We start from the raw sequence: 17,116 nt of genomic DNA, 5'->3' as shown, positions 1-17,116 counted from the left end.
TTGACGTCGATCGCAGAATCAGATTGCCATATATACTTTGCGTTTTGATCCTCCATTGATACTGTTTTAATAAAAACACACGTTTGTCTATCTTTTCTAAGATCTTCTAAGATCACGTTGTTTATCATAATATCGGTTTGCTCGTCAGGTGAAACAAATTAACCAATACACGTATGTATATTAGACTAACTTCGTTCCATCAAATTTCAATTTTTGAACCGTGGATTAATCCGCGAACCAATAACAAACAATGCAGTTCCAATGAGCGACCAATCATTTTGCAAAATGATCGTTTTATCGTAAATCGAATGCAACTGTAATGTAACGTGCTCGATAAGACATGGTTGGCGATGTTCAATATGGCTGGAAGTGACATAAAGGAGAGACTCGAGGCTTATAGACGGCGTAGACAAAGGGAAGAAATGACAGAATCTATTAAAAATGCGATAAAAACTGTCTTACCGTGGAATAGAATTAAATCGGCTGAAGATTCTTCAGTGGCAGCACCATTGATACCCGATGTCAAGGTAGGGTTATGTTACGCATGACGTAAAGATACATTGAATGTTACTAGCTGTGTTACGTAGACGTGTTTTATGCAGTGTAAATATTGTCGTAAAATATCATTAATATTGACAATGCTCGACAAATGCATTTATATAAATAATGGAAATAATACATATTGTACAATTTATACAACAGATATAGTATGATTAAGAATAAGAAGGTTGCAGGATAACCAGGATGTGGAAAGTACCTGTTCAGATGATAGTGTAGAGCAATCACAGTATACAGTATTAAAAATAATAACGTATCTACTGTATTTTCTTTTATGGGGCACCTTATATATAATTGCAATTGAATATGAATTTGGAGCAGTATATTTTATTCTATCTACGTTAATATTTATTTGCCTAAATACCCGATCTAGACCAAAAAAGTCAGGCGAACTGAGCGCTTACTCTGTATTTAATCCAAACTGCAAAGCCATCGAAGGAACACTTGATGCTTCGCAATTTGAGAGAGAAATAAGATACGGCATGGGAAGCGTACATTAATTTAAATGACAGAACGTTTAAATCGATCTAATTTATCACAGGCAAAAATAATACATACTTTGTACTTGTTTGTGTATAAATGTTTGTGTCTGTGTAATTTACAAGATATGCAAATGAAAAATAGGAACTCCAAAATAAAAAATTAAGCTAAGTATTTGGTAAAAGTGTAAAAAAAACGTCAATAATAATTATTGAATGTTACCACAGTCATTTCAAAAGACAGTTTTATATCTAAAATTTTGTACTTTTATATTTTCTCTATCGATTTTGTATAGTTAAAAGTTGTATAGCACTTTCATAACACTTTGCCACTTCATTAACATATATTATGATTTTGTTGAAAGGTTCTTGACTCAATTTAGAAAATTTTGTCCAATCAGTTCTGGATTCATTCTGCTCATTAGGACATAGGAGAATTCTATCCAACTCCATCAGCAAATCATTTAGTATTCTTGTGTCAATGGTACTGTAACAGAAAAAAAATATTCTTTATATTTCTGAAATGTTGCAGTATGTATAAGAATTTTATATGACCTGTGAAAATTACATACTTGATGTTATCAATTGCATCAATCTTTTTATTAAAAACTTTAATGCTAGTTAACAATTTATCCACGGTTTGTTGCATTTTTTCTAAAAAAGAAAAGAAAAGGTTCAATCTTATTGAATATCATAGAAATCAAAGTATTATTGTATTTCATACCTTTAACTTCCAATAATTCAGTATTGTTTATAGATTTTAATGCTTCAGACACAGTCTTATTAAAATAACTTGGATTCCATTTTATTATTAAACATTCAGAGAACCTCCAAATAGTATGACCAACTATTTGTGCTAAAACTATCTTATGCATTTCTCTTTCATGATGATTGACATTGCGTGTGATATCATTGTCCTATAAAATAGACACGTGTAAAAGATATACAATAAGAATTGTCTTTTATATAAACATTTGTAATTATTGCTATTGTTTACCATAAAAGACAGTACTGCGTGAGGTACGTTTAAATCTAGCCGGGAAGTTGAAACGTTATAAAATATGTCGTTTAAGGGCAATAAGTAACTGTTGTAAGAAAACCAATTTTTTACAATGCTAGCAGATTCTAAAACCATGGATTGTATAATGTCTGATCCAGATACAATAAAATGGCTTTTGTCTGCAATTAATTAAAACCTGTGTTTATAATTAATCACCTTCAACTTTTCTGTAACAACAAACCTTGTAAAACTTGGCGATGTACTACGATATAAGCCACAATTTTATGAGGCATAAGGTTGGACAATATCTCTGGACAAGAATTCAAAGATCCCGAGAATAAACAAATGATAATGGATCTACGAGGTCTCCATCTGTATTCTCCCTGAATTTGATTGAAAATTTTTGCCAATTCTAAAGCGACACCGACACCTTCACCGCTAGTCGATAAAACTACGTACCTATCTGAACATTTAAAAGTAAAACGTTGCAATTCATGTATGAGAAGTAACGTAAAAATCGGAGGATAACTCACCAGATTCTCTGGACCCTCTCGCGGTTGCCACGATGCACGATTGATGTTCGACAACCTTTTCAATAAGTGACAAATTCGATAGAATCTTATTCACTTGACGCATGTCATTGTCTTTTAAATTGAAATAGTCCCATTTCCTATTTTATAAATGTTTCGATATAATTGTAAGAGTCGAGAGTTAAAAGATTAAGAAGAGTAAAGGATGAACGTACATTTCAAAATCAGGATCAAGAGGCGCCCTTTCCAATTGTTCGAGCATCAGATGTTGGAGATACTCGCTGTTTTCTAAACCATTCCCCGCTAACTCGAGGCGTTTCTTTTCTGCCCGAAACTCTATAGCTCTTTGCGTGGCGAAACGACCGAGTAAAAATCCACCCAACAGCGATAGAAAACCGACGGAGAATATTAACGAAAAACACATACGTTTTGTCACAAACTCGCTAGACTCGCTGAGCCCACGAGCCATTTGAAAGCTAAGAACCCGCTGCATATTGACTATCCTGGATACACTTTTAAATAATTGAACAACTAGGAACAGTCATAGTTCGTAACACTTCTTTTCCAACACGATTTGTTCAATGAAACAATCGAGTTTGTTTGAGAAAATATTCGAAAGCGAAAATCACTTTTTTATCAGATAACAAAAGAGACTGTTGAGAATACCATTGACACGCAAGTTCATTCAGAATTTATCAAATAAAAAGGAATTGGAACACACAAAATTATCGACTAAAATAAATGCCAACAGTTTTAGAGAGTGAAGTATATTTTGTGATAAAGCATGGAAAACGTTGGTTCTTCAATCGGAGTCAAAGTGTTCACACAATGTAAATTCTCATGACTGGGTCTACCGTTGTCTCCGGTAGACCACTTACTTTAACACTGCGTGGGATAAGACTGATATATTTGTGAGTCTCGTCGGCTTTCCACCTCTCTGCCAGCGCTTCGATTATTATATCCTCAATAGACATGTGCGAATGAATTGAAAGAAACTCACAGATTAACAATCATACGGTATTATGTGTGCATGTTTATATATTGTATTTATATTGATAAGAAGAAAACATTCTTAACGTAACAAAAAATCCAGTTAAAAAAATATAAATGGCTGGAAATGCTTTACGAATATGAAAACAAACTTTTAATCATTTAAATTGATTAAATTAATATTGATATTGGTACTGCACATGTTTATGCACATCTGTATATTAATACTGAAATAGGAAATTTTTCCTAAAAATGTTTCAAAAAAAAAAAATATATATATATATATATATTTTATTAGAATTATTAAAGTAAGATAAATTATATTTATAAATGATATTTATAAATACAACACCATGTTTCACGATGTTTGCGTGGAGCAACTTATTTCGGGCAATAATGATGACGGTGTTTCGCTTATAAATAGTTTTCGATGTATTACGTGTACGTGCAAGGTTGTTTTAACTATAGATGTGCTGTTTCAAACTTCACAAAACTACACAAAAGTATTTACCCAGATGTTATGTTCCTCCAATGTTGAAGATTATTCAAGCGATTCACATACTATTTTAATTTTTATAGTTGGATTTTATTCTTTTTAATATGCAACTTTTGAGCTCAACTATTTTTTCCACAAAAGACAACTATAATTTATTGTCAAATATATGTATATATTTTTTATATTACTTTTTTTATTGTTTCAATTAGATTTAAGAAAGTATACATTTTATCGGAAACAAAAGAATAAAAAGCATAATTTATTTTTTACATATATGTATGTTTCCTGAGATATATTTTTTATCTTTATAAAAATTGTCTTATATATAAAATTTACATTCGCTATATTTATGTGTTTTACTTATGTATAATATTGTACATAATACACTCATATATACACACTGAAGTCATATCACAGCAACTGAACATTTGACATTGATTTATTTTATAATAATGCTGCATACTTAAATATGTAGTAATATTATATTAAACAGTAAAAAGATTCTGTTTCCTTATATTGTTTCGTTTTCTTTTCATCCGGATTAATCTTTTGTTTTCATATAAATGAATTTAATATCAGATGCAACAAGGGTATAGAAATATTTCATATGATTATACACGTTATCATTTCTTCAATTTTCGATGTATAATGTTTTAAATTGACATCTAAAACCCATGTAACAAATAAAATAAAGTACATACGCATATCCAACCAACTGTACATTTTACTTTGCAACATGTGTTCAAAATTTTCATAAGGCATGATTCTTTCTTTCAATATCCTGCGCTTCAATTACTACTTCCCGATAATTCTGCTAATAACCACGAGGATGCTTCCTTATGATGTTGTTTTATATGATTTCTTAGGTATCTCTTCTGACCGAATTTCATTCCACATTTACAGTCGAAAGGTTTCTCTTCGTTATGTATCGCGCGATGTCGCACGACTTCTCCTTTGACAGAGAACGTTTTACCACAGATTTCACAGGCAAAAGCTTTGATACCTGTATGCGTAGTTTCATGATGAGTCAGCCTCTGCCTGCTTCTGAAATGTTTCCCGCAATACGTGCATTTATGAGGTTTATAATCCGTGTGTACGCGATTGTGAATGTAAACAGAATTCAGAGTTCGAAACATTTTTGGACAGTGTTCGCACGCGTACGGCCGTTCACCGGTGTGAATCCTCCGATGATCGTCTTTCGCTCCTTTGTTCGCAAATGCCCGGCCGCAGATGTCGCAGGCGTATTTTTTCAAACCCTCGTGAACGTCTCGTATGTGTCTAGCTAAATCCTGCTCGATACGATACGATTTTCCACATAGTTCGCATCTGCAGGGCCGTTTGTCAGAATGCACGCGAATATGGCGTAGAAATCCCCGTTTTGTGAATATAATCTTCTTACACATGTCGCACTTGTATGATACACGATCGTTGATTATTTGCTTCGCTTTATTAACAAGCTCTGTCTCATCTGGATTCTCGATCGGATTGATGTCCGAGTGTCTGTTTATGTGCTTCTTCAATTCGGACTTTTTTGTAAAATTTCTCTCGCACAGGTTGCAAGTGTAACACGGAGGCTTCTCAGTCTGCTGATCGAACGATCTTTTATCATCTTTATCTTCTTTTCTCGTTTCGTTCGTGCATCCCAAACTTTCATCCTCCTCGGTGATGTCTTTTACTTTGCAATTGCTATTGTGCATCGACACGTGATCTTCAAAATCCTTATCCTGACCGTGATACACCAGTTTGCAATACTGACAATAGTGCATTTGAGCCTCGTGCTCGTTGTTCATGTGATCTATGAAGTACTTCATGTTCACGAAGAAAACGTCGCATTGAGCACATTGGATATACTCTACCTCCTCGACGTTCGTACTCTCGCTTTCGACCGTCGATATTTGCACAACAGTGTCAGACCTAATAGACTCGACCTTCCACCTGTAAAATAAACATTCCGATATCATATCACCGCCAATGTGAGAGGTTTTTCGGTAAATTCTTGCTGCGACTCTTCGAGCAACCTTCTTGACTGAATTTCGCATTGCACACGGGACAAATATAAGACCTTTGATTGTTACGGATACGTTTATAATGACTAATGACTGTCTTTAGTATTAGAAATTATCTGCCACAGGTAGTGTCGCAAGAATAAGGTTTTCGCTTGACATCATTATGAAAATATGTTTATCTAATTCTTGTTTTCCCCTTAAAGCTTTGAGGATTTACGAGCGGGAGAACTGAGGAATGATTTGTGAACGTGCAGAGATGCCTTCTGTGTGAATTCTTCTGTGCTTATCTCTTATGATGCTCTGGATGACAAACATCAGTCGCATATATTACAAACGAGATTCTTTAATATAAACACGTCTGTTTCAAGCCAAACGCTGAAATGAATGCGCAATCCCCGCAATCGTGACGCACGCGTGTAATTTCTTTCACTTGCATAAATATCTCGATGAATTAGAAAATTATACGAGAATGGAAGTACTTCCTCACAACGGTCGTATTTATAGTACGTTGATTACTTTTTTCAAAAGAACCAATTCCACTTCATTGTTTCAAGGTTCGCGTCGCAGACGCATGTCCTTTACATTTTTCAGAAGTGATTCCCAAGTTATTTCTTAATTGCTTTCTTAATTGCAATTGGTCAATATTAGAATCAGATTTTCCTCCATTGCTTCACGTCAACCGCGGATTGTGATTAACTTTCCTATGATTAACTAAATAGCGTTTCTGTCGGAACGAGAGGTTGCACTCTGTGCACTGCCATGGTTTATCGTCGAAGTGAATCAAACGATGACGTTTCAGCTCGTATTTTATACGGAAACGTCGGCTGCATATATCGCAAGCGTGCGGTTTCTCGCCGGTGTGTTTCTTTATGTGCAACGCGAGCGACGGCCTCGTGCGAAAGTTCTGATCGCAGTAATTGCATTTAAAGGGGAACACGTCCGAGTGAGTGCGATTGTGCACGAACAGAGAGGCTTTCTGCTTGAACGACTTCCCGCAAATGTTGCAAATGTATGGTCGTTCGCCGGTATGGATGCGTTTGTGATCCTCCGCGCTTCGTTTCGTCGAAAACATTCGGCCGCAAACGTCGCAGGGAAAGTTCTTTATGCCGGCGTGCGTGTCTCGCAAGTGTCTCGCCAGTCCTTGATTTATGCGAAACTGTTTGCCACAGAGGTGACAAGTGTACGACCGTTCCCCGGTGTGTATACGCACGTGCCAGAAGAACGTGTAAGGCGAATAGAGATTCTTCCCACACTCGTTGCAATGATAATAGATCTTCCCGTCGACTTCCATTTTGGCGCGCATCACCATTTCTCTGTCGGCACATTTCAACTTTTTATCCTTCTTTCTGGCAAACTCCGCGTGCGAGTCCAATAAATGTAACTCCAGCAGTTTCTTTTGCTTGACCGTATAGTCGCAGTACATACACGGATATGTTCCAAGTTTGGTTTTCTTGCATTTCAAATCTTCTCGATCTTTGTCCCCTTTGTTTGTATCTTCTGCATTTGGTGCGCTGCATTCAGTGGAGCTTCCGGTCGTGCTTTTACATTCGGGTATATGTCGCGTCAAGTGGTATTTCCCTTCGAAGATTCGACAACAGTGTTTGCACGTGTATTGGTTTTTCAATGAAGTAGCAATTTCATTTAAAGGAGGTAGCATTACTTTCACCATTTTTCTCATATCTAGATCTGCATTGTAAAAACTATCAAATGAATTATCCTCATTGTCGCTAATTCGTTCTTTTCTACTTTCTTTCAAGTTCGTCTCATTGAATGTTTGCTGCCACGAGCAATATGCCGCGAAGGATCTCTTCTGAGGTAGACCAAACCTGGAAAAATAATAAATGTACCAGATTTGAATGCTTTCTGCCTATTGGAAAATTCGAAGAATTTGCCTGAGCAGAGCATATTAGCATGCTCGTAAAGTTTCAATATGTCTGCTTTTAATATGATTATTCAAGTAACGTTTCTGTCGAAAAGCGAGTCCACATTCAACACAAACGAAGGGCTTAGTTTCAGAGTGAATTAGCTTATGTCTAACGAGTTCCGATTTCACTCGAAATCTTTTCGAACACACGTCGCAACCGTAATTTTTCTCTCCTGTGTGAGTGGTCACGTGAGCCAACATCTCCTGCCTTCTGCGAAACTTTTTATTACAATAAGAGCAAGGATGTGGAAACTCGTCCGTGTGTAATTTACTATGAATATACAAGGAAGCTTTTGATTTAAACGTCTTTCCGCACGAGTCACATACATAGGGTCTTTCGCCGGTGTGAGTTCGACGATGATCCTCTCTCGTAGCTTTCGATGCGAAAGATTTATTGCATATGTCGCACGTGAAATTCTTCAGTTTCGCGTGTACGTCCTTTAAATGTCTAGAGAGACCACCAGAGTCCCTAAATTGTTTCCCACACACGTGACAAGTGAACGGCCTTTCATCCGTATGTATCCTCATGTGTCTGAGAAAGGAATCCTTCAACTTGAAACATTTTCCACATTCGACGCATTGGTAAGACTCTTGAACATCAACGTTAGCTTTACTCTTCATATGTTCACAAAGATCGCTCGAGCTTTTCGAATTGTTGGAACAAGCTTTACATTTTCCTCTCGCCTTTTTACTTCCATTTTTTGTATTTGGAGAATCTGTTGGTTTCCCATTGTCCAGTTTCAACTTTTCGATATTGTCTGAATTATACATTTGACACACCTCTTCCTTTATAGTGACATCACTGTCTTGCAGTTGATCAGACATTATAGCAGGCTGATCAAGCGTCGAATTCATGACGGTAATCCACACTGACTCGCAATCTCCATTGTCTGTAGGCTTTCTTTCTTGGAGCTGGCACTTTTTTCTGTGTGACTTCCGAAAGACATTCTGCATATCTAGGAACATCTTAAACGGTGTTCGCATACTACTGGACCTGCAAAACAGTCAATACTTGACTCCGAATTTGCAGCTATACGACGTAGAAGATTGTTCTTGTTCAATCCAATTATCAACGGCACTTGAAAAAGTTAAGATTATTTTTCTTGGCAATCCTTAATCTCATAGTCATACATCATTGTTTCAGGACGTTTGTATAGACCACTTGCAATAGTCTTTGCGCACAACTATATGTAAATGTTTTGATTTAAAGAAATCACAGTAATCCTTGTTCCATACTCCAAATTGAAATACACAAAGCATTCTTTAACAGTATTTGTTTCATTTGCACTAAAAAATTTTTTTTTATCCATGTGCTCGTTATTAAAATCGATTTTATGAAAATTTTAACTACTAAGTTTAATGTTATTTATATTGGGCATATTTTCTGCACGTTCAATTACACATGTATATAACTCCAATTTGTCTATAGTTTTTTTTCTTTTTTTTTAAATAAAAAAAGTTCATTACCTGCCAGAATCATCAACAGCTGAATTCTCAGAGACTTCATCCTTTTCAACAATTTCTTGCTGTTGATGCTGTAATTAAAGGAACCACCTTAAAATACATTGAAAAAGCATTGATGAAAATTATTTGTACTATTTTTACACTCACAAGTGATTCTGTTATATTAGGTACAGATGTGTCCTGCGTAGAAGTTTCTAATCCTTCTGATCCCTGGAAAATCAATACAGATTTAAAAAAGATTTTCTTTTGGAATAATTAAGTAATTTTTTTTTATAGATAACTTTCTTATCTTGTATACCTGCTTTTCCTGGAAAGCATCTTGCATCTCCAATAATCTTCTTTCTGCGTTCAGGCATCCTTCTGATAATTCATGCCAGGCTAGTAATGTAGCAGCACAATGATAACATAATTGCAATGGGAGTACATCATTTTCAGATACCTATGAAACGTAATTTACATGATGTTACATACATTACGCATAAAAGTGATACACAATAAGAAAATAAATGCGTACACATATTGGTAGATATTTATGTATTTTATTACATAAGTCATGTTGTAAACCTTCTCCATCAAATATTGGAATTAAATGATCATTAACATTAGCACATATTCTACATAAATTAGACCATGAAAACTGATCATCAGACTGTGTTACTGTTGATTCTTCGTTTGATACTTCCGTCATATTTTGTTGTTCATCCTGAACATCTGTTACGACGAAAAATCCTTCTTCCTCATTTTCTAATTCAGCACGCGTATTCTCATTCACCATATCTTTTACTGTTTGAATTAAAATTGAATGTTCCCCGCATGATTCCAACATGACAGAACTGTCAGATTCCATTGTACCTAGTGTGTTAAATCAAGTCTTGTTAATGATGCAATATTGATTTTATTGAGATATTGTAAAAACAATGTACTTACAAAAAAAAAATACTTTTATAAAAATATAAATGTAGTTTAGCCCCTTTACAATAATTATAAGTTAAACTTTGCTTGGTGTCAGAATTTCATTTTCTTTCAAATATCACAAACACTATACCGTTTATTACATTCGACATGTATTTTATTCTTCAAAAATTCAAATCATCGCTCTTCTATTATTAATCATTCACGGAGATAAATTCATTCAGCTCCTTGAATTAATGATAGCATCGTCATGTTTACAAATTTTCACCTCTTTATGTGTCATTTTCGCGCCGAGTAATTTCGTTACACAATCAAAGAAAAAGCAAAGGAAAAGGTATTGTTACGTATACGTGATCGTTTGTCTACTAAACTTTAGTTTAATCAAATTTTACTTTCTAATCCTAGTAATTTGCCAAAAATTCACGAAATTTTCCCCGACATGATGGTGCAAACAAACTTTTACAGACAAACCGATAGAAAGTGTCGTTATAATCACTACTTTAATTTCTAAGAAAAATCTAGGGAATTAATCTCTAGGGAGAAATATTTGATTTTCACTGCCATCTAGTGGCGAACTTGTCGAACCAAGAAGAGCGCTTTCGTACAAATTCAAATTTCTATGTTCAATTCAGGTACATTAAAAAGCATGAATGCGTATCCTGATTCATTGCGTTTTATTTCGAATACTTGAATTTGAAGAATTTTACAATGCGAAAATATGTATGCTTATAGGTACATACAATCGGTGCTTTTTCGATATCATTTAAATATTCAAGACCTAAGAAGGCTGCACAGTACTCGGTCATATAACAATCAACATAACAATAAATTTTTAACAATGATAAATTTGCTTAACTGCAGTTTCTTTCGTTTTATTCGATATTTCTTTCTTTCTTTCTTTCTTTTTTTCTTTACCGGTGTTTCGATGTTGTTATATTTCCGAGTAACGATCGTATTTTCTATACTCGATGATTATAATAAAATAGTTGTACATAGCGATTATTTTCTTACAATATTTTATTTGTAGTAAATGCAGTAAGCTGACTAGTAAATTTTACAAATCACAGGTAGGAAGGGAGTGTTGCATATGCAACACAGAGGTATGTAATAACAATTTCTTCTTTATATACATCTGCTAATTTTACCGTCCCCGACGACTTTTACTATTGCGTTTAAATTCATCGTATCCTTGTGATTAAAGTAATTACATCAATGAAACAAATACAAGTAATTACGTTCCGAAATTCGTTTCAACAAACTTACTGCATAAGATTCGAAAACAAAAACTTCATTGATTGATGAGACAAGAAAAGAATTTTCATTGGACATTATACGCATGAATTGATATCTATATCTTCTTAAAAAAAATTTGCAATCACGCATCGTAATAAATATTTCGCATACACGAATACAGAAAGCATTTGGCATAACAGATTGTGAACATTTAAATACAAGAACGATACGTTAATTACACGTGTATTGGCAATGGTATATTAAAAAGCTCCCTAACATTTCGTGCCTTCCTTCGATTCGTGTAAATTTTATTTTCGACAATACTTACTCCTTCTTTGCTATAATTGTACATTTATTGCTAGCCGTTTTACGAAAGCAGGAAAACGTTTAAAACACATACGACCGTCGTAAAATTATATTCTTAAATTTCCTCGTAAAACAATCATTAATTAATAATAATCTTATATTCTTAAATTTCCTCGTAAAACAATCATTAATTAATAATAATCTTATGTAAGTGAAACTGTTGTGCACTTTTTACTTTTACACGTCACAACGAATATGTTTCGAATATGCAAATGCATGTCTATTTAAATGAAACTAGTCACAATATAAGAAAATACACTACAGTTGTAAAGGAAAGATATGTTTACAAAATAATGGCAGTATGTACCACTTCGCGTGTGATAATCTTGATTCACGACATCAATACTTCATATATTTAAGGATGGACGCAAACAGCGAATATTGAACTAATAATGCTTGAGTATTATTTTGTGAAACATATTATGACGTACGATGCAAATATAAATTTAGGCAATGAAATATAATAAACGTTGTATATATGAAAAAGATAATATTGTATGAACTAAAAAATAATATCTCGTCGCTTTACACAAATATGTATATATAAATAATACTTTTACTAAACTTATGCGAACAAGACGTATTGTATTATAAATAAAGGTTAATAAAAAAAGATGAAATTTAACGGGACAGAACACTTAACATGATCAACATGCATTTAGAACCAGATATTTAAATCTACTCGTTGTAGTTCCTCCTTTAGGTGATATCGACGCTTAACCGATTACAACATATCAAGCTATTAATGCAATTATGCAATAACAATATTCTCCGTGCTATGACGAGCATCGTATAGCTTTCTTTGTGCTTAGCAAGGGATAATATCAAGTCTCATGTATGAGATCAACCCACTGCGATAACTGTGTTATACATTATGTTGAATGCCATTGAGTTAAAGATCAACTGATACCTATGTCGTCATATACGATTGTATCACAGCAAATGAGTTGAATACATGTGTACCAATATTTCGTATTTCAATCGAATAACGCAAATGGAAAAATACAATGTTTCTCTCTTCTTTCTCTCGCGTGCAATATTATAAAGCTTGTAAAATGCGAATGGTATTACATTTGTTGGAAGAATAAGCTGTAAATCCTTGTATTAAATACTGACGGCATTGTATGGATGGATAAGACCTATATGATTTTAATCTAATGGATTGGTACCTGCCAATCGTGCTCGACAAACATTTCCCATTTTCTATTTAGCAACCATATCGTGAAAATCGTGGTATATGTTTCTTTCAAACTGAACGCGCATTAACTTATAATACTATCAGGCGTATTGCAGACTCAAAATTATACAAGTAGATGTACCGCTATTACTCTACAAAAGTACATCTTGCATTTTACGGCGAGTCTAGTTCAAATTGATTAATCATTCATTTTGTTACACTTTGAAAAATTGATCTCGAAAAAATTGTTAAACCTTTATCTTTTCTTCTGGACTATGTATATATTCGCAAAAGTACAATTCGTTGAGTGTTCGTAATTTCTTTTTAAACTATTATACCCTACGTCTAATCTCTAGATCCTTTATGGACGAATTTAATGAAATGTTGCTCAATAAGATTACAACGTACAAGAAAGAAAAAAACGAAATAAATAAACCGGAGAACACATGTTAATTTTCTATGTGCTTGCCCTCAACTTGACTAGACATAGAAAAGCATTTCAAATAAATGTATTTTTTAATTAAGTGAAAATATTTAACTTAAATAGGAACATCTTTGATAAAATTGTTAAAAACGATAATTAATTACTAAAATATCTCTCGAATTTCTGATAGAACGCTTATATTTTAACCAAGTGAAATTCAGTTTTGGGCCGATCTATCTAAAATTACATACTCGAATAACTTATATATGATTGACAAACGAAACATGACAAACTGAATAGCTTCGTAAAGTTGTAAAAGATTTCTCACAATTAATAAATTTGATTTGATAATTTCATTTCAAAAGGTGAATATTAATTGCCTATCATGTAGGCCGATAATGTGTATCTTTCTTAAAATGTATTAATTGAATTATTTATTCTTTAAAATTCCTGCTGTACCTTAAAACGATTCAATTTTAATTGGCCACACGTATTTCATACGATTAAAACTCGCAAAATCTAAATTCGTGAGTTTCTTTTTTCTTTTTATTTTAAGATTATTCCCTATCTAGCTTCGAATCTTTGATGCTGAAGACTAGTTTTAAGATAAAATCGTTATGTAAGAATATGAACTCGATTAGAGAGACCAGGAAAACTTCCTTAAAAAGGCTCGAGATATTATTCGTTGGAAGTATATCGTATAATGATATTCTTTTTTTTCTACTTTATAATAAATAAGCGAATATTAAAGCGCTTTTTAAGCGTACCCAAAATATTAGTTTTGTGATGATTTTCTTTACTATATTTATATGGGAAACGTTAAGATTATATGTATATATATATATATATGCGTGGATGATTGTCCACTTGTACTGGGAAGTCCTAGAACAGCCGTACATAGTATTTTTAACGAGCAAACATATCTATAACAAATATTCACACATTATACAACTAAGTACGCGCAGCTTTTATAGGCCTAGTAATTGATGATTGATTACATTTGCATTGTTCGCTGGTTGCGGCGTTGGAATATACGCGAGACGTGATGTGGGGCAAAGAGCCCAGTAAATTAGGACCAGGTAGACTCCCAGCAAAACCACTTCTTCCCAAAAAACTGTGAGCGCATTTATATAGCCTCGTCTGTAGGATTAGTATATCATCGAGATCTTGTTCACTATTTAACAATTAAACTGTGTATTAGACGATATCGTTGATAATTAAGACTATAACTGAAATGACTAAAAACTAATTAGTAAACTTACCTTGCTGTGGTTAAAAATTTTTGGAAAAGACGGTTCGGAACAGTACGTGGACGGTCAACTGTATCCGCGTAAAGATCTGTTTCTCGATTGTACAAATGTAAAAAGTCCGAGAGTTGTTTAGCCGTGACGGCGGCACGATCTTTATCGCTCAATTTACTACTTGGTGACTGTGTAAAAAATTAATTTGATTAAAGCGTATAAAATTCTAAAACAACATACGTACTTACATGACATACCGTAAAAAAGAATGGTGTCCTTAAATTACTAGCTGATTGTTGAAGAAATTTCATCACAAGATCGCAGCATGCTGGATCCGCTCTGGGCTGCGATATTTTACGCAATACGTGTCCTAAATATAAACCGAAGGCCTTCCTAGCTTCTCCAGGACTGAAAATTTGGTCAATTATGTGACACACGAGTTTATGGAGTTTATTGATTATGCAATTCTAACGATCTAACGATCACGTAACCAACCTAAGTTTATTTCCTTCGTGCATAGATTGCACCACTTGGCTCTTATACTTATGCTTATCCGTATCCATATTCTCTTTACTACTACCGCGGTCTAAACTTTGTTTGTGCCCTTTTACTAAAGCTCTCTCATATCTTTCGTACCTGTAATGAGTTATACCAATTGTACACTATTATTTAAGGATAGGTTTTCAAATCTTTTGTTATTTTCACAAAAGTACCTAGACAATCTGTCCAACGTAACCTCGGGAATGATAAAGTCAGTGGTACGACTAGCTGCGGGAAATAGTTGCTCGTGCAACATTAAATTGTGATTCGTATTGATCTGGTGTGGAACTCTGCCGGGTCCCAAAGGATCCGAGACCATTGGTATTCCCGTGGTTGGATCTAAAAGTACAAAATAATATTCGACGTCGTTCGAACTAAAAAAATTACTTTGAAACATTTACCTAAATACTGCGAGTACATTTCCCACGACTTTGGACTGGGAAATATACGGACGAATCCTCCTCGTCGTTCGAACTGAGCTTTCGCTGACGCTACTATTCGTTGCTGTTCGGTCGTTAATCCTGATTTATTGATACTGCCTTTGCTAACGTTCTTTTTCCTTTGCGACAATGTTTCAGCCGAGTGTACTCTCCTACACTATAATCAAACGACTTTCTCGTTTAATCGTGATACCTGAATATTCAGTCAAAAACTCACGGCGTAAAACTTACGTTGACTATTCTTTTAGTGGAATTTACTGTGGATCGGTTCAGGTGTGTAGTTTGGGGTCGTAACATTGGATCGACCGCTGGTATACCAACCAGAGTAAGCAAATCGGCTATCAGTGCCGATTTCAATCTAACATCGAGCGGCGAATCACAACCCAACGATGGCGTTAAATTCACTTCCAACAACCATGGTTTCAACGTGTCGTCGATTAAAATGTCAAATCCAAATAGCTCTACAATTTATTAAAAGTTTACATTTAAGTTGCATAGCATTGAATCTTTGACAAAATTGCAAGCAAAATTTACCAAAACATGCTTCCGGATATTTCACAAATTGCTTGATTCCGCTGACAATTCCAGAGGCAGTTGCAAGAATCGACTTTATGATGATATCCTCTATACGTTGCATCAACAATTCCGTGTCCTGGCCCGTCGAACGTAGATGTCTAAGCAACGCTGACAAAGTCCATTTGTGGCCCACATCCTCAGCGTCTGGATCTTCGCTCCTGCAAGATAATTTGGAAATAATCAGGAGAATAATGCTCGTTCTGACGAGACGTGAAAAAGACGATCCTGCTTACTTTATGTAGTCCACGTGAAATTTGTTGATGCTGTAATTGCACAAATGCATGCAGGGGTTCCAGATATACTGGTTGCCACCGTCGTACTTCACCGTGGCGAATCTCACTAAGCCCTCCTCGTACAGGTAGATCAACAGCGGATCGTAATTCGTCACGGCCACGTACAGCCGTAAGTCGCATTTGTGCCCGTCGACCAGAAGCGGATTATTTATGTACTGTGCAACGATCACAGATTCGTCCGTAAGAATCTTTTCTGGCTGCAAGCATAAAACGTGCATGGTTCGGCATCAAGTAGAACAAACACAATAAATATGTATATAGAAAAAAATTCGGAGCAACGTAGCCACGCTAAATATATATATGGAAAAAAAAAGAAAATATTCGTAGCTACGAATTTTACAAAGATTCGACAATGTCCAATTCACTACCATAAACACGTCGCACGACTCTTCTTATCACGATACACGTTGAGTACGACGGTGTGTGAAAACAAGCATGCAGGTGCAGGCCACGTTATCTAAATTCAT

At 34.7% G+C, this 17,116-nt stretch overlaps 4 protein-coding genes across 13 annotated transcripts in view; 1 reads left to right on the top strand and 3 right to left on the bottom strand.

Annotated features, from left to right (window-relative positions):
• Positions 1–81: 81 nt before the first annotated feature.
• LOC122537289 (SAYSvFN domain-containing protein 1) lies at positions 82–1,069 on the top strand. Of its 2 annotated transcripts, XM_043670350.1 has the most exons (3): positions 82–171; positions 257–527; positions 735–1,069. In XM_043670350.1, exons 2-3 carry the CDS (start codon positions 351–353, stop codon positions 1,056–1,058), a joined length of 501 nt encoding a protein of 166 aa, XP_043526285.1. In that variant the 5' UTR covers positions 82–171; positions 257–350; the 3' UTR covers positions 1,059–1,069. The 2 variants fall into 2 exon arrangements, with proteins under 2 accessions (XP_043526285.1, XP_043526286.1); XM_043670351.1 differs by lacking the exon at positions 82–171 and having other exon boundaries at positions 194–527; positions 728–864.
• Positions 1,070–1,245: 176 nt separating this feature from the next.
• LOC122537280 lies at positions 1,246–3,209 on the bottom strand. Of its 2 annotated transcripts, XM_043670333.1 has the most exons (7): positions 2,783–3,209; positions 2,571–2,707; positions 2,279–2,500; positions 2,035–2,216; positions 1,762–1,954; positions 1,610–1,691; positions 1,246–1,524 (listed from the first exon to the last, which is right to left on the bottom strand). In XM_043670333.1, the coding sequence occupies exons 1-7, from the start codon at positions 3,058–3,060 to the stop codon at positions 1,317–1,319; spliced, it is 1,302 nt and encodes a 433-aa protein (XP_043526268.1). In that variant the 5' UTR covers positions 3,061–3,209; the 3' UTR covers positions 1,246–1,316. The 2 variants fall into 2 exon arrangements, with proteins under 2 accessions (XP_043526268.1, XP_043526269.1); XM_043670334.1 differs by having other exon boundaries at positions 1,364–1,691; positions 2,035–2,214; positions 2,277–2,500.
• A 1,542-nt stretch (positions 3,210–4,751) lies between these two features.
• Positions 4,752–12,068, bottom strand: LOC122537264 (zinc finger imprinted 3-like). Of its 3 annotated transcripts, none has more exons than XM_043670298.1 (6): positions 10,375–12,068; positions 9,962–10,299; positions 9,746–9,886; positions 9,595–9,657; positions 9,451–9,518; positions 4,752–5,988 (listed from the first exon to the last, which is right to left on the bottom strand). In XM_043670298.1, exons 2-6 carry the CDS (start codon positions 10,292–10,294, stop codon positions 4,842–4,844), a joined length of 1,752 nt encoding a protein of 583 aa, XP_043526233.1. In that variant the 5' UTR covers positions 10,295–10,299; positions 10,375–12,068; the 3' UTR covers positions 4,752–4,841. The 3 variants fall into 3 exon arrangements, with proteins under 3 accessions (XP_043526233.1, XP_043526232.1, XP_043526234.1); XM_043670297.1 differs by lacking the exon at positions 4,752–5,988 and adding an exon at positions 6,089–7,885; XM_043670299.1 differs by lacking the exon at positions 4,752–5,988 and adding an exon at positions 7,751–8,977.
• Positions 12,069–14,091: 2,023 nt separating this feature from the next.
• Positions 14,092–17,116, bottom strand: part of LOC122537263 (tubulin polyglutamylase TTLL5) — a 39,129-nt gene continuing 36,104 nt past the window's right edge. For 3 of the 6 annotated variants that reach the window (XM_043670291.1, XM_043670292.1, XM_043670296.1), the window contains 9 exons: positions 16,590–16,846; positions 16,315–16,514; positions 16,012–16,241; positions 15,742–15,937; positions 15,514–15,679; positions 15,296–15,436; positions 15,049–15,208; positions 14,822–14,988; positions 14,092–14,733 (listed from right to left, as the gene is read on the bottom strand). In XM_043670291.1, coding sequence (XP_043526226.1) covers positions 14,511–14,733; positions 14,822–14,988; positions 15,049–15,208; positions 15,296–15,436; positions 15,514–15,679; positions 15,742–15,937; positions 16,012–16,241; positions 16,315–16,514; positions 16,590–16,846 — 1,740 coding nt within the window. In that variant the 3' untranslated portion in view covers positions 14,092–14,510. The remainder of the gene's footprint in view (positions 14,734–14,821; positions 14,989–15,048; positions 15,209–15,295; positions 15,437–15,513; positions 15,680–15,741; positions 15,938–16,011; positions 16,242–16,314; positions 16,515–16,589; positions 16,847–17,116) is intronic. The other 3 variants (XM_043670295.1, XM_043670293.1, XM_043670294.1) reach the window with 3 other exon arrangements.

The sequence above is a fragment of the Frieseomelitta varia genome, unplaced genomic scaffold, assembly GCF_011392965.1.
Source record: "Frieseomelitta varia isolate USP_RPSP 00005682 unplaced genomic scaffold, Fvar_1.2 scaffold_898, whole genome shotgun sequence".
Classification (NCBI taxonomy): Eukaryota; Metazoa; Arthropoda; class Insecta; order Hymenoptera; family Apidae; genus Frieseomelitta; species Frieseomelitta varia.
Note: the sequence above shows the minus strand (reverse complement) of the source record. Positions and strands in the feature narration are given on the sequence as shown.